The sequence below is a fragment of the Cannabis sativa genome, chromosome 1 (genome assembly GCF_029168945.1).
Source record: "Cannabis sativa cultivar Pink pepper isolate KNU-18-1 chromosome 1, ASM2916894v1, whole genome shotgun sequence".
Lineage (NCBI taxonomy): Eukaryota > Viridiplantae > Streptophyta > Magnoliopsida > Rosales > Cannabaceae > Cannabis > Cannabis sativa.
The window spans coordinates 41,838,503-41,863,132 of NC_083601.1; the positions used below are offsets into that span (position 1 = coordinate 41,838,503).

General features: G+C 29.4%; 1 protein-coding gene and 1 long non-coding RNA gene across 2 annotated transcripts; one reads left to right on the forward strand and one right to left on the reverse strand.

Annotated features, from left to right (window-relative positions):
* Positions 1 to 1,639: 1,639 nt before the first annotated feature.
* On the reverse strand, positions 1,640 to 23,923 carry LOC115704527 (IQ domain-containing protein IQM1-like). The gene is made up of 9 exons (XM_030631729.2): positions 22,977 to 23,923; positions 16,467 to 16,581; positions 16,184 to 16,249; positions 3,967 to 4,055; positions 3,797 to 3,884; positions 2,415 to 2,645; positions 2,218 to 2,319; positions 1,766 to 2,113; positions 1,640 to 1,651 (listed from the first exon to the last, which is right to left on the reverse strand). The coding sequence occupies exons 1-9, from the start codon at positions 23,297 to 23,299 to the stop codon at positions 1,640 to 1,642; spliced, it is 1,374 nt and encodes a 457-aa protein (XP_030487589.2). The 5' UTR covers positions 23,300 to 23,923.
* On the forward strand, positions 4,231 to 5,750 carry LOC133037986 (uncharacterized). Its single transcript, XR_009687952.1, has 5 exons — positions 4,231 to 4,638; positions 4,822 to 4,873; positions 4,970 to 5,046; positions 5,140 to 5,272; positions 5,411 to 5,750. It is a non-coding gene; the product is annotated as an uncharacterized LOC133037986 (long non-coding RNA).
* Positions 23,924 to 24,630: the final 707 nt, after the last annotated feature.

Here is a 24,630-nt window from a genome sequence, read left to right on the forward strand (position 1 = left end):
GCGTACACTTGCGTATTGTTTTACAATTTTCGTAACAATACTTCCATCAAAAGAAGTTTGGTGGCGGTAGCTGTTATGGGCATGTGGAATGGTGAAAAAATTAGGGTTAGGGGTGAAGAATAAGGTTTTGGGATGATTTTGCCAAAGTAGGGTTTTTTAGAGCATTTCCAATAGTAAAACTTTAGAGTATGTTTGGTGAGGTGGATATATTATGTGGTAAAATATTGAGATTCTATACCATTGAAGAAAAAAGGATGACATTCTAGAAATTTACATGGATACTATGTTGTAGCATTAATACTATTTATTTTCTTGATAAAAAATTGAAGCTAAAAAATTATAGTAAAAATTAAGATATATATTAAAGAATAATATGTGAGATTATAATTATAACATTTTTAAAAAGTATTATACATTAGAGTATTTTTAGGAATAAAAGTGATAAAAATAATGTGTAAAAAAATAAAATAAAATATTATATTTTTAAATAATGTGTAAATTTTTAACATTATTAAAGAATATTATTATTAGAGATGTTTAGTCTTGCCGTGACTAGATAAATCTTAGTGGCGAAGCGAGCCATTTGGCAAAATAGCATGCATGACAAAAAACCAGTCTTGCCGTGACTAGATAAATCTTAGTGGCGAAGCGAGCCATTTGGCCAAATAGGATGACAAAAAACCAGGACAGCTGCTAGTAAAATATCCGAAAGAACAGATTATTGGTATTGGGGCAGTCACAGTTACTGACAGCTACTCGGTTTGCCTAGACTGCTTTGAACCAACATGGACTGGGTTGTATTGTATGCTTTTAATCCACATTGACACAACTACACTTTTTTTTAATTTACTCCAATTTCTGTGATAAGAAAAATATATATATAATGATAAATAAGGAAGTGTGTACGCTTATTTGGATATTAAAAAAAAACGTGTTCATTTGGCATATGGCATATGGCATATGGCATTGACTTTTGGATCATGGTTGGTATCGGCTGCGCCAGCTAATTTTTACAGGATTATGTTCTCCGAACTGGCATCCGTATAGGAGCCAAATCTCCTGTGTAATACTGTCTTAGAATAGTGTCACTGGGTCCCCTTCCTTCCTTTGGTTACCATCTTCATTTATCTAGCTAATCCATGAGTACCATCACAGAAGTGTGTACGCTTGACCAATATATATTTCAAGAGCAATATTAATTGTTCTACTCAGTAGTGACTAATGTGTAGCACAATCTATTTGAGGTTGAGCCCAAATATCTTTTGCATACACACATCCGTATATAGGTGTTCCATGTGTGTAAAATTAAGACTTGTCGTGGACATTATCCCACATAGAATAAATGATAAAGAATTAAGCCATATATAAGAACATAAGCTACTTTACTCATTGCCAATTAATTTTGAGATGGAACTTCATAATTTTCAACAACACTACACCACCATCGAGTATCATCTAAAAAAAAAGTTTAATATTAATAATTGTATACGTTATAATTATTAAGACATCTTGTTTAATTCATTTGTAACTTAATTAACCATAATAAGCTCTCATTTGACTACTAAATAATTTTAATTGTTGATTTGTTATAGTAACACATAGTTAATAATAAAATCAACAAAACAACATTACTTTTGATTTACTTCTCTTGCTGTTAAAGAAAAATTGAAACAAAAAACAAACATATTAAAAAGTACGAATTACTCAAAAATGTAATAGATTAATCTATATGTTACTGAATGAATGACTTGATGAAGCTTTATACAGTCTTTGGGCTTGGAAGCCCAAGATGTGGAAGCGTAGATGAGAGATGGAAATTTGGGATGGGCCTAGGAGATGGGATAAGAATTGAATTGGGCCTGGTCCTGGGCGATATAGTTAGATGTTGAAGGGCATCAAATTGGAGGCGTGAAGGGTACTCTCTGACGCAGCTAATACGTGGTCCAGCCCCAGTGCACCATTTGGACGAAGAGGAACCCATACTCAATTCCATTTTGGTCTCATTGCTACGTTTCAAACCATTTGGGACACTCAGACTATTTCCACTTTCAGACTTCGTCAAATTATTATTATTATTATTACTAGGTGGAACGTCATCATCCATAGGACATTTCTGCATCATCATCATATTATTAATTACCAAATAAACTCATGATCAGTTCATTTAAATTTATAATTAAATACGTACTTAAATAATATATATAATAATTTAATCACCTTGACATTTGTTAAGTCCACATGATGTTGCTCCAAATAGCTAATTATTTCCATGAAATTTTCTTGTGTTGGGCGATAATGACCACTATAGGACCATATACCCTGGAAAAAGTCGATTAATTAAATTAATAATTATAATTAGATGGTGTATGATTATATATGTAAACAAAACAAATTAATTATATATTTATATAAACCTGAAGAATGCCATTATGGGTAACCAATCTTCCAGCTGCAATGGTGGCAGCACCTGCTAGAAAGCTTGAGTGTTGGAATATGCCCTTAATCTTCTTAGCTACGTATAATTTTCTTGATGTGCTCAGCACAAAGATCCACTTGGTGCCCTCATCAGTCTCCACGTGGCATCCACTTTGCTTGTAGAGAAGCTTCCCACTTTCCACTATTACTTCGTACGCTTGTCTCTCTATCTGCATGCATGCAATATTAAATAATTTAAAATAATTAATAATGAAACGTGACTATATACAAAAACTTTCTTGGCTATTTTTGTAGTCAAACTATTGGACTAAAAAACATTTCTAAGTCCCCAACCCAAACACAAAGCTGGATTTAAAATATAAACTTAATTTTTTTTAAAAAAAATATTAAATAACTTATATTAAAATTATAATTATAAATTACTAAAAAGTATTATATATAAATTAATAAATATAAAAATAAATTAAATTTTTATACAGAATAAATTAATATCAAATATAGTTATTACACAATAAATTAATATCAAATATACATAATTATTACCCAATAAATTAATATCAATTATATACAGAATTAATATATATAGATTACGACAAGTAAATATACATGGAATTTTATTTAAAACAAATAAAATAAATTAATAAACCACAAGCCCTTTTAGATCTAGAAAAAAAAAAAAAGAACATATATAGAAGCCGAAATCTGAGAACCCTCAGCTCTCAGAAACCACAACATGCGCCTCTAAGAAATTAACCCCCAGCTCCGACGTCAGCGTCTTCCCGGAAAAAGAAAGAAAACACCGTTCACAAGTCGTTGAAGCCCAGCCGCGTGTCGTTCACGAGCCGTCGTCCAAATGATGAGAAGAAGGTTGGAAGATGAGGAGGCTAGGGTTTTTTTTTTTGTTCAAATAGATAGAGCAGATGAGAGAATAGTATTGATATGAGAGATCAATGTATCTTATAATTAAGGAGAGAGAGAGAGAGAGAGAGAGAGAGAGAGAGAGAGAGAGAGAGAGAGAGTTGATATTTTATTTGTGGGTGGTTGATTACTTGATTTTATCATACGCGTTATTGTTTTTTATTTCTTTTGAAATTAATATGGTAAGATCGATATAGGCAATTTAATTTCCATATATACGTCTTTCTTCTCTGATGGACATGATACAATCCATCATTGTTGGACTTGAAATACTTAAAAAAATTTAATAACACTATATATGTTGGACTTGAAGAAAGAGACATGGAAAAGGTTATTTGCATATTTTAGTATATGACATATTTTGTGGTGTACGCTGCCTTTAATCTATATATATACATATAAATACAGTTATAGCTAAATAAAGAAAAAGAGTTGATCTTACTGGTCCAAGATATTTTATGCACTGAAGATTAAGCACAGTTCTTGGGCATTTCTCAAGAGTGACTTCTTTCCCATCTCCAACGTCCAACCTTCATTGTTGTTTGATCAAATTATTAATTAGAACAAGAAGAAATATTGTTGAGAGCTCTTGGGTCAAGTACTTTTACATACCAATAGAAGAAAGGTTGAGAACTCTTGCTTTCAAACCAAGCATTATAATATATGTGTAGATTGTGTCCATAACGATGACGTGGATCAATCTGTGCACAGCAAGTATATAGTTGATATAAATATCTTTATATATTAAAAGTGCTTATGTAACGGCAATTCTTGGTTTAATAGAATATTCTTTACAAATAAAAGAATATTCTGTTAAATTTAACCCCAAAAAAATCAATATTCTGTTAAATCAATATTCTGTTAAATCAATATTCGGTCTAGGTTTAGCACGTGCGAGCCACACGATTCATCCCTGAATTGGATTTGGGGATAGCATTCTTCAAATTAGGGCTTCCATTTCATTACACGAGAGAGTCTTCTGTCTCTCTACAAACCCCCAAACCCCAACAAACACAAGCTAAACCTTCTCAATCCCTCTCTTTCGCGACCCAGAAATGGCCGCCACAGCCTCCTCCTCATAAACCCATTCACCTTGTTCCTCCTCTTCTTTCGCAGATTCGTTCTCTTTGGGTTTTGTTTTTGTCCAAAACCAGATCGTCACCAAAACCAGATCGTCTAAATACAAGACCAGATCGTCTTCTTCTTCCTCCACACCTCTCCTTCGATCACCACGTGGCTCTCTTTCTTTCGCCCGCTCGACCGATTTTCCCTCCAAAACTTCAAGTTAGTTCTTCTCCATTATATCTTTAATCAACCATTGCAATTGTACATTTTTGTTTTTAACTCAGTGATTTTACGGTTTGATTGTGATTTATGGCTTTGGTGAAGGTTAGAGTTGTTGTGCTTGTGTTGTGTCGTATAATGTTTGAGCTAATTTGTCCTTTTTATTTTGGGGAATAATTGTAGATATGTAGTGAATGAACTCCGGGAAATTAAAGTTGTGGATGAGCACAACAAGGTATGTCTGCTCAATTTTATAGGAATTTGTTCTTTTTTTTTTCTCTTTTAAATTCTTTTCCTATTGTATGATATATTTATTTATTTATTACTACAGGAATCAGTGGTAGATCTGTTGCAGTCTGTAGTGGAGATAGTTACCTATGGGGACAAACAAGACCCGATGATTTTTGAGTATGAAATTTTCCTTTTTGTCTGTATCTATTTTTTGGCTTTTAAGTATGTCTGTGTATGTTGAGTTGGTATCAAATTGTGGCTTTTATGCAGATATTTTATGGAATGTCAAGTTTTAGCTGAGTTTCTTCGTGTACTTAAAATTAGTAGGGATTCGAGAATTGAAATACCATTGCTTCGCATTCGAGCATAATGATTCAAAATATGGATAGTGAGCATGCAATTTGTAAGTTATGTACTGCTTGATCCGCTGAGCATGAGTTTGTTTTCTTTCTTTATTTTTTTTTTTAAAATTGATTTTGTCTTGGTAAATTGCAAATTTATTGGTAACTTCTTCAATGTTTGCATTGAATTTGTTTTGCAGACTATTGTTTTAGCAATGATTATATCAACAACATCATAGAACATCAGTACCAATTCAATCGAGGGGATCTGGCCCAGTATTATGTATCCTTTCTAAGGTTATTTGTGTGCTCTTTTAAATAATTTCTGTTTGGAAACTTGGGCCTTCTTTTTGTTCATTTGTGATAAGCCAAGTGGTTTTGCTGGTTAATTTCTGTTATAACAATTTCTTGTTAGTTAGCTCTTAAGTTGTAATTATCAGCTTACTCTTTATTGTTACAACCTTCTCTAAAAGAAAGGGGCTGGTCTCAGAAGTTCAGTACATTTGCAAAAACTTCTGAGACCCATTCTTGATTCTTTCAGTATAACTTTTGCATAGATAGCTCATCCTTAGTTTTTCTCTTGATTCTTTCAGTATAACTTTTGCATAGATAGCTCATCCTTAGTTTTTCTCTTTATGACGAGTGCAAAATAATAGGATTATACAAAATAATAATAATAAAAAAAAGATGTAAATATAACGTCCTAGAGTATAGTTTATACAAAATATCCATGTATAATATCACCTGATATTTTAAATATCTATACTCTAGGATTATACAAAATAATAATAAAAAAAAAAGATGTAAATAATAATAATAAATATCACACTATAAAAATAAAACTATATTCTACTGATTAACTATATTCTAATAATAATAATAAATATCACACTATAATATCACCTGATATTTTAAATATCTATATTCTACTGATTTAGTTGAAAATTTGAATATATAATAATAATATTTATATTTATTATATATTTCGATCAAGTAATATATATATAGTTCAATAAACTATATTCTATGGTTACGTGCTCTATACTCTATGGTTATATGATGTTATAGTCTCTTCCAACTTAAAGATTTTGAGCAAAAGGCTGTTCTTACTGCATAGGTACCCTTTCTTCTCTTTCCATCTCTTAATTTTTATGCGTAGCAACACTGGATCACATATGTCATTTGGAAATAATTATTAAGAAAATTATTTGCACTCATGGTAAACAAAGAATCCGATTTCACATATATCTAATAATTAATCTCTTAATTAATTAGGCCATTAACTATACATATCATACGTAATCTTGAATTAATCTTCTTTTTAATAATTTTCTCAAGAAAGGTCATTACGCATTCTTATTTCATATTCACATATATCTAATAATTAATCTCTTAATTAATTAGGCCATTAACTATATATATCCTTGTGTGTTTATACTAACATTTCAAATTATTATTTTCTATTTTATTACTACATTACTATTTTTTATTTTTTCTTAATGCAATCAATGATGTTCTTTAGATGTTTTACTATTTCTTAAGTCATATTGGCTTTTTTATTTCTTTGGTGTTTGAGAAGTCTATGCAATTTGAATTGGAATTTATTTTTTGTATTAAATAAATATACATTTTGAATGGAATTGGATGTAGAGCGTTTGTATGGTCATTATCATTTTTTATTTACAATGTCGTTTTTCTTGTAGGTTCCTGCCATTTACTGTCGGTTTAGATTATTTGTGTTGTACTCTCCATTTGAATATCATGTATTTTTTTACTCATTTTAATTTATATTTATAAATGTATTTACTGTGACGAATTGAAAACAAAAAAGAAAAGATGATTTATTAAAAAAACCAGCCTATAATAAGGTTGGCCTTTTTTTGCATTTAAATTATGTAACCAATATGAATATCACGTCACCCACAGTGACACACGTATACATATATAATAGTTTATTATACAATTAATTAAAAGGATACATCGATCATACATACCTAATTAAGTATCTCTATATTTTATTAATTTTAAAAAATATACAATTTTATCCCACTCGTATATTTCAAAAGAATTGAAAAAGTAATATAATATTTTTATAGTTTTATAAATGATTCTTATGTAGCTATTCATAGGCTATTCTAAAAATATATACTTGTCGAGTATAATATTAGTAAGTTATTGTTTATATATTTGATACCCGGAGATACTCTTTGAGTTTGTTTATATTCAACATTGTCGTTTTCCACGGGTACTATCATTCAATGTCGTTCTTCTTGTAGGTTGCTGTCATTTATTGTCGGTTTAGATTATCCGTGCCGTACTCTCCATTTGAATATCAGGTATTTTTTTACACATATTAATTTATATTTATTAATGTATTTATTGTGACATATATATATATTGAGGATAAAATTATATATCATGCATAATAAAAATCACACATTATTTTTTCTTTATATTTTCTATAGATATATTAAATATGTACATGATTGCATCACATTTGAATATATATTTTCTATAGATATTTTCTATAGATGACATTCTAAGATTGGTTAACGATATTTTTTAAAAACTATTTTCTTAAATTATGTAAAATTTGATATTTAATTACACCAATAATAATATAATATCAAAAAAAATATGTGAGATAGTAATAATAGCATTTAGCAATTCTCTAACAAATATTTTTTATTTTTGTTTTTATACACATCGGACTGAACCAAACACGAATAAGATAACAATAAAACATTATCTTCCAACGAATTAATAAACTTTTGTTTTTTCTGTTACATGTTATATAGTAATAAGCATATAATCATAGTTTTTCTGTTTTCTTCATTAGTTTTGTTTGTATTTGATTGAAACGGAATTATCAGTAATTAATTAATTTGACTTTGAAATAGTGACTGCCTAATCTTAATTCCTAAATTGGAAAAAACGTTGAGGCAATGGAGTTTGATAAGGTAAGGGAGGTCCTACTCCTTACTGTGGACTGTAAAGAGTGTAGAGCAATCAGACCAAATAAATGCTAATAATCGGACGACGAGTTTGATTGGAAAAATATTTAATGTGACAGAGTTTGAGAATCACAATTTAGTATATAAACAATCACATAATTAACAAAATTAAATAGAACTAGACAAATATTTTTTTTTTGAAAAGGAAACTAGACAAATATTTTTAAATACAACAATCTTAATAGTTCATCAAAATTTTTTAACAATTAAAAAATTCAAAAAATATAATTTAATACACGTCAAAATTTAAATGGTAAAGATTCTAATTAGTCAAAAATTTAAAATTGAAGAACTTGTTTTTATAATGAAAAGCAAATGATTCACATTATTGTTGCTTTTGAATAAATAATTGAGATAAATTTCACTAAATTGTGGATGGGATTCATATGAGCAAGAGAGATATGGCTTGAGTTGTTGTAGTCAGAATTTAAAGAGACTTGTACTTCAGACCAACATCATGGACACTGTCAATTAGATTCCCTTTTTATCTTCTATACTTCTTAACTCATCATCATCATCACGACAACACTTTTTTCACTTTAATTCATCATTTATTTTTCTTTTATTTACTTTGTTTGTATGGTACCCGGCCATGATCTCCAATTGTAGTCAACAAGAGATCAGTTATTTCTTCATGTTTTAATATCCATACACTCAACTTAGTTATAAGAGTTTTATTGTTATTTTACACCTAGCACAACCTAAAGATAATGTTTTGTTATTAGTTACTAGGGTGATGCATATGTTACCCGGTCACATATGTTTTGATATGGAATGGTGTGGAGTGATTCGCATCTTTAAGCATATTCCTCTCCCAACGAATTTGACGTGATACCTTCCTAATTTTAATCCTAATTTTTATTTTATTTACTTTAACCAAATAATAGAATCATTAAGATAAGAGGGTATCCTATTCCTGCACCCAAACATAACAATATTCTTCTCTATACAATATATTATTATTTATTTTTAAATTACGACCACTTACTCTTTTTTATTTTTAGTTTTTGAGAAGAATCACTTACTCTTTACATATATTTAAAAGAATTTAATTAAAAATACACTATTTTTTTTTTATTATTATTTTTAAGATTTTTTTATAAATTTTACTATTCATGTTTTAATAAAATACTGTTCATTATTTTAAATATATTTTATTAATTGTTAAGGTTTTAATTTTTTTTATATGAAGAGATCTGTAAATATTAATATTATTTATTTAAAATAAATAAAATATATTAAAATTATAAAAAAAAAAGTGAGATTTTGATAATTTATTTTTAAAATACAGTAAAAAATTTGATAGGTGCTCTAACAATTTTTTTTTTCCGAAAAAAAATATATTTATTTGATTTTTTGCTGGGATATAATTATTTGATTGATTTACTGTACGTACCTACTACTAAATAGTTGAACCACAATAAATATTGTACCTACTTAGTTCTATTCTATGAATATGTATGTGTGTATAGTGTATATATATAAAAACAAATAAATTATATCAACCATGCAAATTAAAATATACGTGATTTACATATGTGTACAATACAACATTAATATGATTTCACACTATCCAATCCACACATTTTTTGGATTGAGATTTGCATGGATGGCTTAATTAGGAAATATATATAGATATTACGGTATATATCTTTAAACCGTAGATACATATAAATATATATGAGGTACGTGTGTGTGTTGATCTTTAAGGTTTTTTTTTTTGGTAATATGATATAAATACATTATTGTAATTGGAGGTAATACGTGTGTGATCACAATAGTTACATGAATATGTAACGAAAGGTAGAAAAAATAGAATAAGCTTGGAAAAAACGAAAAGACCAAAAGATATATACTTTAAAGTTAAAAGAGCCTCATAATTATTGTCCTAACCTTAATATTTTATTGATGTATAGTGATGGTTGACGTCTGAAACCTACATTTTCTTGATTGACATAATGACGGATGGTAAGATTGTACAGATACCATACTTAAAAATTTAAATTCAAATCTACATAAGATTAAACCATAAATTTCTAAAAACATTTATGTATTGCATTTTGATTTTCTGAAGATCAAAACACACGAGCTTCTAAAAGAATCTCATATAGAGATTTGCCAGAAGAGAAGAAGGAAGAAATACGTAGAAAACAACGAGAGAGATATGCTAAACAAAAAGCATTGAAAAACTATCAAATTGATACGACTAATTCAAGTTATTTGAATCGTAACAATTTACCCCCATGTACTGATGATCATGCGGCATCTACAAGTACGCAACATTCGTATTATCATGCTAATAATATTAACAATTCTCGACAAGATAAACATGGTGACAGAGTATCAAAGAGATCTTATCAAGATCTGGATTCTTCAAATGGATATAGTGATAAAAATAATCTCTGCCAAAATTCATCTTCCAACAATAATGGGAGATTTGATCAGGTATATACAGAATACTGCCTTCATTTTTCTAATTGATCCTACCTTCTGTTTCTTCTCATCAGTCTACCTAATAAAAATTACACAAACAGATCCCATCTGTTGATCTCGAGAACTCGCTTAGCCGTACAATTATGTCAACAACTTCTGTAAGGGTTACTCCAACATCACAATATTTGTTTTATATTAATATACATTCATAATAACAAAATATCAGTTTGCTAATTTGACCTAATTAAACCTTTCATTATGTTAGGCCCATCGCAAAATAGGATCACTCGATATCGAGATTTGCTACAAAATGTGCCGTCTGAAGCATTTTCACTTCCGTCGGTCCCCATATGCATACATTGTAAAGCAAAGAGATTTATCCATGAAACAAATGGATTCTGTTGTGCAGATGGAAAAATTTATCTGACCACAAATGAAGTTCCAAATGAACTTTATGAATTATTAACCTCCAACACAAGTGATTCTGCACATTTTCGGACATATATTCGAACTTATAACAACCAATTTGCATTCACATCGTTGGGTGTTAAATATGATCAAAATCTCTGCCAAAGAAACAACGGAATATACACTTTTAGAGCACAGGGACAAATCTACCACAACATCACAGATTTACTTCCTTCTGATGGTCATCCTTCAAATCTCCAATTATATTTTTATGACACGGAACATGAGTTAGAGAATCGACTATTTGATTCACAATACAGAATGCTCCCAACAGTCACAAATCAACTCATCCATATTCTTCGCATCAATCCGTACTCTATTTTCTTTCGTTCACTTGGTGATATGCCAGATTTGGAACGACAAATAATACATGTTAGGAGTGACGCTGGCCTAGATCAACGTGTATTCAATGCTCCTACTTCATCACAAGTAGCGGCAATATGGGTTGAAAATGAAGATGATAACCAAATGGGAAGGCGTGATATTTTTGTATATAACCATTCCGGTAGACAATTCAAAGTTCAATATTACTACGGCTGTTATGACTCACTGCAATATCCATTGTTATTTCCGTACGGTGATAATGGTTGGCATAAAGGGATTGAAAGGGTTGGAGAAACCCAATCAAGATCCGTCGAACAAACTCAAACAACAAACCCTCGACGATCATCAAATGTAGAAGAATTATTAGCAGCAGAAGAAGCAGGTAAACAATCCTTGAATATGTATAAATATAAATATATTTAAATAAATAGGTACAAATCACTCAATGTTCACATCTAACTATATTATTTTACTCCCTTCAATTCAAACTAATGCAGTATCAATCCAAGAAACGAAAGTCCCAAAAGTTTCGTGCCGTGAATATTATTGCTTCAAGTTACAAATACGGGAAGATGAAAGATCCATTTTTCGTTTCTCTTCGGTCTGGCCATCGCAACAATATGCAGTAGACATGTATGTCAAGATGGAGTCTTCAAGATTGGATTATTATAGAGGCCAGCAAATGCACATACGAACAGAATTATATCAAGGTATAGTTGACACGATTACGCTGGGAGAACGAGACGCTTCTAATGTTGGGAAACGAATCATACTCCCTTCGTCTTTCATAGGAGGACCAAGAGACATGAGGAAGAGATACATGGAGGCTATGGCGTTAGTACAACGCTTTGGTAAACCTGATATTTTTCTAACGATGACATGCAACCCAAACTGGAAGGAAATCACAAATGAATTACGTCAACACGAGGAGAGCCAAAATAGACCTGATCTGGTTGCACGAGTTTTCCATGCAAAACTAGAGGAATTAAAGGACAAGTTATTCAAGAAAGAGATATTCGGCAAGGTCGCAGCATATGTCTACGTTATTGAGCACCAAAAAAGAGGTCTTCCACATGCACACTTTTTAATTATATTGAAAAGGGATTGGAAATTACATGCTCCTGAATCCTTCGATGAGATCGTGTCAGCAGAGATTCTAGATAAAAACTCTAACATCCACTTGCACAAGGCGGTTGTAAAACACATGATGCATGGACCTTGTGGGGATTTGAACAAAACAAATGTTTGCATGAAGGGGGAGAATCCACGTTGCAAAAATAATTTTCCAAAAAAGTATGCTCCATTTACGTCTGTTGGAAATGACTGTTTCCCTATTTATAGGCGTTCAAATAATGGTGTGACCGTAAAGGTCAGAGGGGCAACATTAGACAACCGTTGGGTTGTTCCCTACAACCCATATCTCCTTGCCACATTTGACTGCCACATGAATGTAGAAATTTGCTCTACAGTGAAGGCGGTAAAGTATCTCTATAAATACATTTACAAAGGCCATGATCGTGTTGCATTCAACTTGGTCTCCGAAACAAACAACCAACAAGTTGATGAAATACATCAGTTCCAGACAGCTCGATGGATTGCTGCCCCTGAAGCAATGTGGAGAATATACGGATTTATTGTAAATGAGATGTCCCCAGCAGTATATAGCTTGCATTTACATCTCAAGAATCAGCATACGGTTACATTCCGAGGAAATTCTGACCTGTCAAACATTGCTAATTCGGAACATTACAAAAAATCTATGTTAACAGAATTCTTTGAATTAAATAAAGTAGATGAAAATGCAAGGATGTTACTGTACAGACAAATTCCTGAATACTATGTTTGGAACAATCAAAACAGAAGGTGGACTCCACGAAAAAAAAAGACAGTAATAGGACGTATTGTAACAGCAAACCCATTAGAAGGCGAAAGATATTTTTTGCGGATACTGCTAAATCACATAAAAGGCCCGTTATCTTTCGAAGATATCAGGACAGTACATTTATAGACAAGTTTTAATTTAAATAGTTATCTAATACAAAATCTAATTGCATGTCTTATATTGATAAACTTTACACAGGGGACGAGAGTAGATGCAGTAATTTTCGCAGAAGATATTGAAGCTTTGGAGGACACTTTGCATGAGTTACACACCTACCACATCAGTGATGCCCGTGTCAACAGAACCCCTGCCAGATACCTTAAAAATGACACAAATTACCATTTTAGCTGGACGCTGAACTCAAAAACACAAGTTGTTGAAGTCCAAGAAGAAGACAAACAAATTTCTAAGCCAGTCCATGAGTTCGTTTCGTTTAAGAACTTGTCATCTGACAAATACTCCAACACACCACAAGGTAACTTCGGATCCCAACAATATACCAACATGACAAATGATTTACGAAGTTTTAACTAACATCACAGTCAATTTTCAGATATCATAGGAGTAGCTGTCAAAATAAATCCAACAAAAGTGGTGAACACAGTGTATGGACAGCGAACCATACAAGAAATTTATCTAATCGATGACAGGTATATATAATATAACATACAAATACATGATGATAATCTTCATTGGAGCACTCATAATAATTTCATATGGATTTAAAATTATGATACATAGCAAAACTAATAATTACCATTACTATTTTCAATTACAGTTGTAGCTTCCACCCAATATGTTTAACTCTGTGGGGTGCTTTGGTACAAGATATTAGTGAAAAATTGTCTGAAGTTACTGGAAACAACCCAATAATAATGGGAACAAAGATGATTGTTCAAACTAAGAGAGGTACTTATATACTAACTACTACCATATATATTTCTATCAATTTCGTACACTCAAGTATTCTGAAAAAATTATTTTCCTACAGGACTGTCGTTGTCAAGCCGTGAATCAAGTACAATCGAAATCAATCCTGACAATTATGAAGCAACTACTCTTCATCAATGGTACGACTCTTAAACAAATTGATTTACCTTCATTAAATATCATTTTTTGATTAAATAATATTGATTGTTTATTACTTTAATAAGTAAGCTAACATTTAAATTACAATGTCAAGGGCTGAAAATAACAAAGCAGACATAAATAATATTATTATTCAAGCACCTACATATCAGTATTCTCCAAATTCATCTGCTGCAAAACGAGAATATGTTAAGAACAACGAAGTTACCGATTTGGTAAAGCAATTAAAACCAACTCAGGTAAAAAGAAAATATATAGTAATACTTAACACTTTCAAATGTATAATATATATTGCTTAGTAATTACTAATTACTATCTTGAGACATCACCAATAATGTACTATTATTGCTTAGTAATATATTTATGATTGCGACATATATATTCCGTTGTTTCTTTGCGTAGATTTTGATCATATTTCACATTACTTGTTAGTGGTTATTATATTTAACAGCCTAGAACAAGAAAAATAAATTTATATATTCGATTGTCATTGCTCTCATTTTATTATAAATTTATTTGTTTTATGTGTTTTAAGAGGTTAATAATATTGAATTAATTAAAAGTCATTGATTTTTTTTGTAATTAATATACACAAAAAATTAATTAAAAATCATTGATTTTTTTGTACTTAATATAATATTGAATTCTATTACATATGTAGTTTTTTTTTTTTTTTTGCAGAAAGCATATTATTGGATTGAAGCTGAAATCATATTAAAAAATATCAACCAAGATTTTTATTACATGTCGTGTGATTTTTGTAATAAGAAACTTATGTTCTACAACGACAACGAAGAAACAGATTGTGAAAATCCAAAATGCGGAAAAAGATGTCTTCCTACACCACGGTAAGCACATTATAACTAAATTAATATTTGAACTTCTTGCATATTCATACTAACCGTTACATATTCTGTATAAATTATTAGTGCAAGGACATATGTACAACTCGACGATGGTACAGAGTTGCTAAATGCTGTGATGTTCGGTGATGTTGCAGAAAACATATTCTCATGTACTGCAGTTCAATTAAGATCATATTCGGACGAGGTAACTATAAAAAAATAAATATGTAAAAATTATACATTTTCGTACATAGAAATACATTAAAACTTATAACTAATCATTTTTTTTTATAGAAACATAAGTTGTTTGTCCAAAAAACTACGAAGCAATTATCAGCCAAAAAATGGAGAATTCAGTTGTACGTAGATGCAAACCGAACAATGACTTCAAAGTACAATCAGTTCACCATTCAAGCAGTTGAACCAATGGAAGATTAGGAAGAAGTTACCTTTTTTTTTTTTATAGTAATTTTATTTTATTTAGTGTTGAGACTTTTCTTGCTGCTGAGCTTGTTTTTCTTTCTCTTGACTTGTTATTTATGGATTTACATGGAGTAGTATATGCAAGTATTTCATATACCCAATTTTCTAAAAGTAAATAATAAGTATTATTTTATTATGATTTATATATACCTAATTATATTTTACCAACCAATTATAATAGCACAAATATTAATTTGATAAAACAAATTATTCGTATGATCATACCTTTACATACAATCTAAATAAGAAGAAATAAAAAAAAATAACTAAATTTTACCTAAAACTAATCTTTACGTGCCTCGGCACGTAACTCCTACCTAGTATATATTAAATGTGTGATTAATTATTTATCAAGTTATTATAACCATGCATATGCATATATATATGATTTATATATAATATAAATTAATTAATATTGGAGAAAACCAAGCGTACAGCTTCAAGCCAGTGTTGTAAAGCTAATTTCTGAGCCTTCTCATACTTGCACAAACCTTTTCCGACCTACATTAATACAACCAAATAATAATCAAAATGTAGTTTATGTAAATATAATACAATACATATGCATATATCTTAAAATATATATATATATATCAAGAAAAAAGAGACATGATTTTATATATGTAGAATTGAAATTTTGAGTTTTAAAATTAATTGCTAGTTAGCATGAGGGTATATTTATATTTATATATATAGAAATATCGAGTATTAATATAACCTTGGCAGCCCTTGTCCTAGCTCTTGACCATCTGGAAATTGCAGTTTCTGGCTTATCTGAGTCAAAAAATGACACAGAGCTTCTCCTAAGGGCAGCAAAATCTAATGCCTTCCACCTTCATCCATTATTATATAATATAATTAACAAAAGTTACATATAATTATATATATACAGAATTTTTCTGGCAAAGTGAACTTACTTTTAGTCCTCACTGGTGTGGAATTAAATTCAGTAATATCATTGGTGAGATGTTAAATGTTATGGTAGTGTCTGGAATATCTTTCTAATTGGTTTTCTGTTTTTAAAATTGAAGTGAAAATATTTTTTCAAAAATATTTTTTCAAAAATATGTTTCATAAAACTGTTCTCACTTTTTAATTTTTTAGTTGAGAAATAAAATTTTAAAAACAAAAAAAAAGCACTTTCAATATTTTTTTAAACAATTTTTTTTCTTAATTAATATTTTGCACTGATCAGACCCGATTCAAATCTCCCCCTCCCCACCGCCTTGGCGTTGAATTTGGCCTCTGACCCGAATTCGAGCCTGGACCTAGACTAGACTTAAATAAAATCAAAAAATGAAAATGAATATGAATTCTACAGAACAAACTTTTATTTTCTGTTTTTAAAATTAAAAAATAAAAGTAGTTATATAACGTATTTTTGTTTTTCAAAAATAAAAATTTTACTTTTATTTTGGTGATTAAAAAGTCAGAAAAAAAAATATTATTAAACCACATCTATATTAATTCTGTATGTATCATATTAAACCACTTAAAAAAACTAATCAGTTTTAATCTTTTTAAGCCACTTTTTCTACTATTTTTGTTGGAATGCATGCTGGGTCTATATGTTTTTGACCCAATTATATAACTTATAACATCACTATCTCGTATATATGCTAGCATAGAATGAAAATCCATTATATAATTTATAGCACTTTTACTAAATTCTAGTTGGAATTAGAATAATTAATGGGAGAAATATATCGGTTTAAAATAAAAAATAATCAAAAACAATATTTTATTATGCTATTTACTAAACTGTCCAAAAAGAAAATCAGAATCATATTATTTTGTTTACATAATTAAAAAAGGTAATCATAATACTTTAATTTGACAAAATTATCATTATTAGAACATGTAATTATTTTCTGTTTATAGATTTTTAAAAGGCATATATTTGTTTTTTTCATTTTTAACTAATAAAATTAAAATAAATTAAGTTAGAATAGGGAAAGGTATTTCCTATAAAAATAGGAGGAGAACCTTCCCTTTTGAGTAAACATGCCATTAGGGGTGTGCATAGATCATCCAATCCAATGACAATTGATCGATTCAATTATAACCGACCGCTAAACATTGGATATCCAATTGTGACCGGATCAGATTGGATGTGATTTTTGAATATCCAATTGGATCGGATCGGATGTTGAATGGTGTGTCCAAAAATCTAATACATCCAACATCTAATTAAACTAATTAGTATTTTCATTTAGTTTGGAGATGAGTAATTAGATTTTATATTGTTATACATAAAATATATATGTATATATTAAAATTAACATTAAAATTTTAATCTTTTTTTTTTAGATTGGATGAATCCAATCAAATCCAATACATATTGGATCCTAAAATATTGGATTGATCTGATCTGATCCAAAATAATATTAGGTCTAAAATATTAAATAAATTCAAATTAAATCAATAAATTTATATATGAAATATATCCAACGAACAACATCTTAATTATAGATGTTGGATTGATCGATTGGATAACTGAAATTAATTAAATCGGATCGTATCCAATATATAATAGGATCGGATCTGAATAGGCTTAAAAACATTGGATATAGTCTAATAAATACCCCTAATTACACTACATATATAGTTAGCATAGTTTGATTACATTGATATGTATGTATAAATATCTCAACTAATATCATCCGTTTTAACTTTTAACTTACTGCAAAATATTTATGCTAATTGTGTGTTAAAAGTATCAATATACTAGTTATATATATAGCTAGGGTTGAGAATATATATATATTTATATAAATAACTAGGGTTTATAAGAATATATATAATTTTAATTAAACTGAAAAATCAAAAGGGTTAAGAAAACTAAAATAAACAAAATATACTTATTTTAAGAATTTTAAGAAGCATAGAACAAAATATTTGCCTTCTGAGAAAGCAAATATATGGATGCATTAAAGAAGGTTAAAAAAAAAACATTAATTCCTTTTAATCTCCTGCACACTAAAGCCAAAACCCTAAAATTGATTAGAACTCAGCTACCAAGCACAGGATCATGTGGGTTCCAGCTAAGCCAATCACCAGTAGGGTTTATTTTAAAATGTCTCAAGAAGAAGAGACCTATAAATATAATGTTATATTATTTTATAATATAATAATAAAGTAGATTAAAATGTGATAAATATATGTGAATAATATATATTAAGTGTATGGTAAATAAATGTGTAACCTATGATTTTATAACCTACACTTTGGTAACCTACATGTTGTAACTTGGAGAGGAGTTACAATTTGTTGTCACTTGTAACTCATGTGTTGATCACACATTATTAGTGTAATAAAAGGGTTGTTACACAATTTGATGATAGGATTCAAATGGTATGAAATATAGTTGTTACAAACTATATTAATACTCATTTATATGAGAGAAATGAGTGTTGTGTATTTTGAATTCTAAGTGATCACCTATACATTATAAAATGAGGTCTTTGGTGCTCATTTGTGAGAGAGGAAGTTTTCTATCAAGAAAGCACATTGCTAGAAAACCCTAAGGCTTGATAATTCCCAAAGCTATTTCCATGAGAGTTCCCTTAGTGCTTAGAGATAAGGGGAAATAAGCTTTTGGACAAAGGTGTAATACCTTGTTCAAGTCATGGTGATCCCCACTAATCTACACTCAAGGTTGTGAGTGAGTGTTTATATATATTATTCTTTTGTTATATATATACATATTTTATATTGCATGTGTTCTTATCTTCTTCTATATTTCTTATATATAATATATATAGTGTATATATATTGTATATTATGTAGTTGTAACATTTATTTAATCTCCTTGTTGGTCCTTGTATTGTATTACAATAGAGTTGTAATATTTTGATTTTCTTCCATTGTTATAAAATCTCTAACAATCAAAAGCTTATCCCTTTTCAATGGAAGAGGAGATAAATCAAGATTGTGATAATACAAGGATAAGAGATTTTATGTGAAAACCATTCATGGGTGAGCATGGTGGTGTATATTATGTGATTTACTATTTTATATGATAGTAATATATATGATATTTATATATGAGTTATATATATGTGATCATGTGTTTATATCATATTATATATATGATATTTGAAATTTATATCATGTTATTTTATGTATATATGTGAGATATATAATATATAACATGTATATATATGAGTAATATATATTATATATATGTAGAGCATGTGATATAATATATATTAGTGAGATTAAATATGTAGAAATAATTATTTCTATGTATTTATATGAGACATGCATATATAATACATATATTATATATAATATATATCATGAATGTGTATTAAAGTATATATATTATATATATGTGTGAGATATGTAACATATATAGTTGTGTAATTAATATATATTATGTTTATATGATATATATTAAAGTATATATGTTACATGTATATGAGATATGTAACATATTTATTTGTGAATTTAATATTGACATTATGTGTATGTTACATATGAGATGCTGATTAGTAACATACATATTATTTTAATATATGAGTTACATAGCATGATAATAATGTTGATAGTAATAAAATAGTGTTTATTATTATTGTGAGAATTATAATCATCTATTTTGTGAATAAAGAATATTTTAAATTCTTTTTCAATTTGGTGGTGAACATCTCACTTTATGAGATAATAAAAGATGGCTTTTGAGAAGTTTCATCTTTTATTGGATTATAAGAGATAATCATCTCATACTATGAGATAAGAAAAGTGAACTATATGAGAGTTACACTTATGAGAATTGTCTTGTCATAGCAAGAACAAATGGATTAAAAGTGGATCCAAACTTGTGAAATGAGCCATAAATTGGAAGAGCAATTTTGGACTCAAAAGTAAATGAATCAATGTAGATTCATCAAAAAATAGTGAAGCAATTTTTATTCTTAAATAGTCAAAGTTGTAAACAAAATTGATGAGAATTTTGTTAACTTTGGTATAATTTTGGGCTAATCTCAATGAGGAGATAACTTTAAAATTATGGTAAAAATAATCACATTATTTTATGAGTAGTAATGTGAGTTTGACATTTTAGTTTTGTTGAGAAAACTAAAAATGTCAAATGATATTTTTTAAGGTGACCTTAAAAAGTCATTTCAAGAGGAAATACACAAAAGTGATATTTTATATACACTTTATGCTAGAAATGTGGGGGTGAGCCACAAATTGAATCAAAATGTGTTGAGACATTGTTGATTAATTTATTTGATTTTGAATTCAAATTCTAAATCAAATTTGGCTATGTGCATATGTAAAATTTTGACATATTTTGGTGTCAAAATTTAGTGAAAATAATTTCAAGAAGGAAATTAATTAAAAGAGTTATAGAGACAAAGTTGTCTTCTATATTTTAAAATCAAGATATTATCTTGATAAGTCAAATGTGAAAGTGTGGGGGTGCACACTCCAATATGAGAATTTGAGACATACTTGATGTCTTAAAATAAAGTGCAATTTAGACATGTTTGGTGTCTAAATTAGTGTTTAATTTTGATATGCTTGGTATCAAAATTATTGAGAATTTGTGCGAAAATTAATCTTTTATGATTGAATTTTCAAAGCTTAAGTACTTAAGGAGAAAAGTGGTCACAAAGTGAACACTATATTTTTTGGCATGCATGATTCACATGGAATCAATAGTGAGAGGTTATAACAAATCGCTTAATCTCCGTACAAGATTAAAGCATGAATTTTCGAGGGATGGGACCTAAACTCCCTTAGCGTTTTGCTCATTGATGGTAACCTATCTTAACACTAGTAAAAATCTAGTCTTAAGTTCAATAGGTAATAACAAGTCAATAGAGTGAATGTGGTACTCAATTGTCCCATCTATGGATGAGTACATGTTGTAAAATTGAGGGTTAAAACCAAAAGGTTTTTTAATGGCGCTTAAGCTTAAGAAAACTCACTTAAGCTTAAGAAGTGTCTAACGAGTGGTGAGACACTAAAACTCCACCTATATGGACTAGAGGTGGTGCCGCCTCTTATGAGAATTGGGAGTATTCTCTAGAGAGTCCATGAATTGGAATTTTGCACATGGCCATTAATCTGCAAGAGCGAGACATGCGGTCTCAAGTGAGCATTAGCGAGGGTGTGTGTGTTATCACCGGTTTGTATTAAAGGGATAGTGGTTCAATGCTACGGCAACCAAAATTTCATCAAACTTTGTGGTAACTACACTAAGGTAAAATTCAAGTCGAAAGACATTTTACCTAATGCACCTAAGCAAGACTTCTTTAAAAGTGTATATTTATTCAATCAAAGTGGGGGAATGTTATATTTTGATATAATATTTTGATTGATTAAATAAATGTTACAAGTGTGTTACAAGTGTGTCACACATTTTAATCTAGTGGGGGATTGTTATATTATTTTATAATATAATAATAAAGTAGATTAAAATGTGATAAATATATGTGAATAATATATATTAAGTGTATGGTAAATAAATGTGTAACCTATGATTTTATAACCTACACTTTGGTAACCTACATGTTGTAACTTGGAGAGGAGTTACAATTTGTTGTCACTTGTAACTCATGTGTTGATCACACATTATTAGTGTAATAAAAGGGTTGTTACACAATTTGATGATAGGATTCAAATGGTATGAAATATAGTTGTTACAAACTATATTAATACTCATTTATATGAGAGAAATGAGTGTTGTGTATTTTGAATTCTAAGTGATCACCTATACATTATAAAATGAGGTCTTTGGTGCTCATTTGTGAGAGAGGAAGTTTTCTATCAAGAAAGCACATTGCTAGAAAACCCTAAGGCTTGATAATTCCCAAAGCTATTTCCATGAGAGTTCCCTTAGTGCTTAGAGATAAGGGGAAATAAGCTTTTGGACAAAGGTGTAATACCTTGTTCAAGTCATGGTGATCCCCACTAATCTACACTCAAGGTTGTGAGTGAGTGTTTATATATATTATTCTTTTGTTATATATATACATATTTTATATTGCATGTGTTCTTATCTTCTTCTATATTTCTTATATATAATATATATAAATGTATATATATCAGTATATTATGTAGTTGTAACATTTATTTAATCTCCTTGGTCCTTGTATCAGATTATGATAGAGTTGTAATATTTTGATTTTCTTCCATTGTTATAAAATCTCTAACATATAAATATATATATATATGTATATATATATATATAGCAAAAAGAATTCATTATTATTACCATAGTTCCTCAACAACGACAGCACAGTCTGCAAGGCTTCTTCTTGTTCTGTAACTCTTGTAAACTTTCTGCACCTTGGTTGCAGCTGCATTCATGGCCTCATCTCTACTTGTTCTTGAATAAGAACATTTTCCATCATCATTATTATTAATATCACCATTAGAATTTACCTCAGCTAATTCCACCATATTCAATGAAACACTTGTATGGATCATTAAATGATATAATAGCTTTAGTTCTGAAACAAAATAGACGACGATCAATTTAAAAATGCTATTTATATATATAATAAGGAGAAGATAAGAGCTATATAGCTGCTGCATTTTATAAGATTTTGAAAAAATAGTGAAAATAGTAAAAGTGGACGTTAGAAGGAAAAGATCGACTTTGACAATGATACGTTCAAATACGTAAGAAATCTTTGGAATAGTAAATTCATCAACTTGTCGTAAACTGAGCAGTGTTTTGAGAAAAAACAAAAATCTTCTATATATTCCTATTAATTAATTACACACGGCCGGGCCCCTCTGTTGCCTGGTTTGACTTTTGAATTGAGAATTACTAAAAGGCATGTTGAGAATTAGCTCACAGATTAAGTTAATACTCAATAGCAAAACAGCACATCAATCTATATCTTTTGTGCCCGATAGTTACACTACAATAGCCGACGATAAAGGAGGCATTAGCTGCTCCTGGCTTTGCCGCTAATATTATTGTAAACATTTAACTAATTAAAATAAATATACGAACTCAAAAATTTAAATTGTTTTAATATACTTAATAAACTTTAAAACAAAGTGTTACTATTTAAGTAAATGCAATAGAAAATTAAAAGACAACATCCACACGTTGAAGGTGACTTTCAAAGGAAATGGCTAAGATTACATGATCTTACGAGATACACGTACCCCACTTTGCCTAAATCCAACTTATCACCAAAAATTTATAGGCTTACTTATCTGCACAAAATAGTTTAAATTCATCTGAATAGAATTCAAGTCCATTATATGTTCTTAGAACTGTAATCTTGTTCCCTATTTGTAACACTCTCATTTATTAATTAAAAGAAAATACCATAAATGAATTCGTGTATGTTTCCTTTATTAAAAACAAATTTTTAAAGTTGGGTACCCAATTGAAATCAAAATATCATAATTTAAGTAATAGAAAACTAAAAGACAATATTCACAAATAAGTTCTATGAATTTGAAAATAACTTTCAGCAGAAGATAGCCAAGACCACACGTAGTTATATGATCTCACGAGATATACTCTACACTGCCTAAACTAAACTTGCCATGGAAAGTCTATAGGCTTACTTATCTGCACATGGAAAGTAAATATGGGGTGAGCTACAAAGCCCAATAAAAAAAAGATACCATGTACAAGCACTCACACAACATAACACAATTAAAAAACATCAACCATGCAATAATCTCATCATATTCTTTTAAAAGGAGGTAGCCACACAGATACATAAATATCACACACACACACACACACATGTGTCTCTTACATTCTTAACTCGAACGCAGTACCAATGACCACTGCACCCTTACGTATACTATCTCACTTACCACATCACCATACATGTATAGTTTTTAACTATTAGAATATATTTTATCATGATCTAGATTTACTAACACGTATGTTT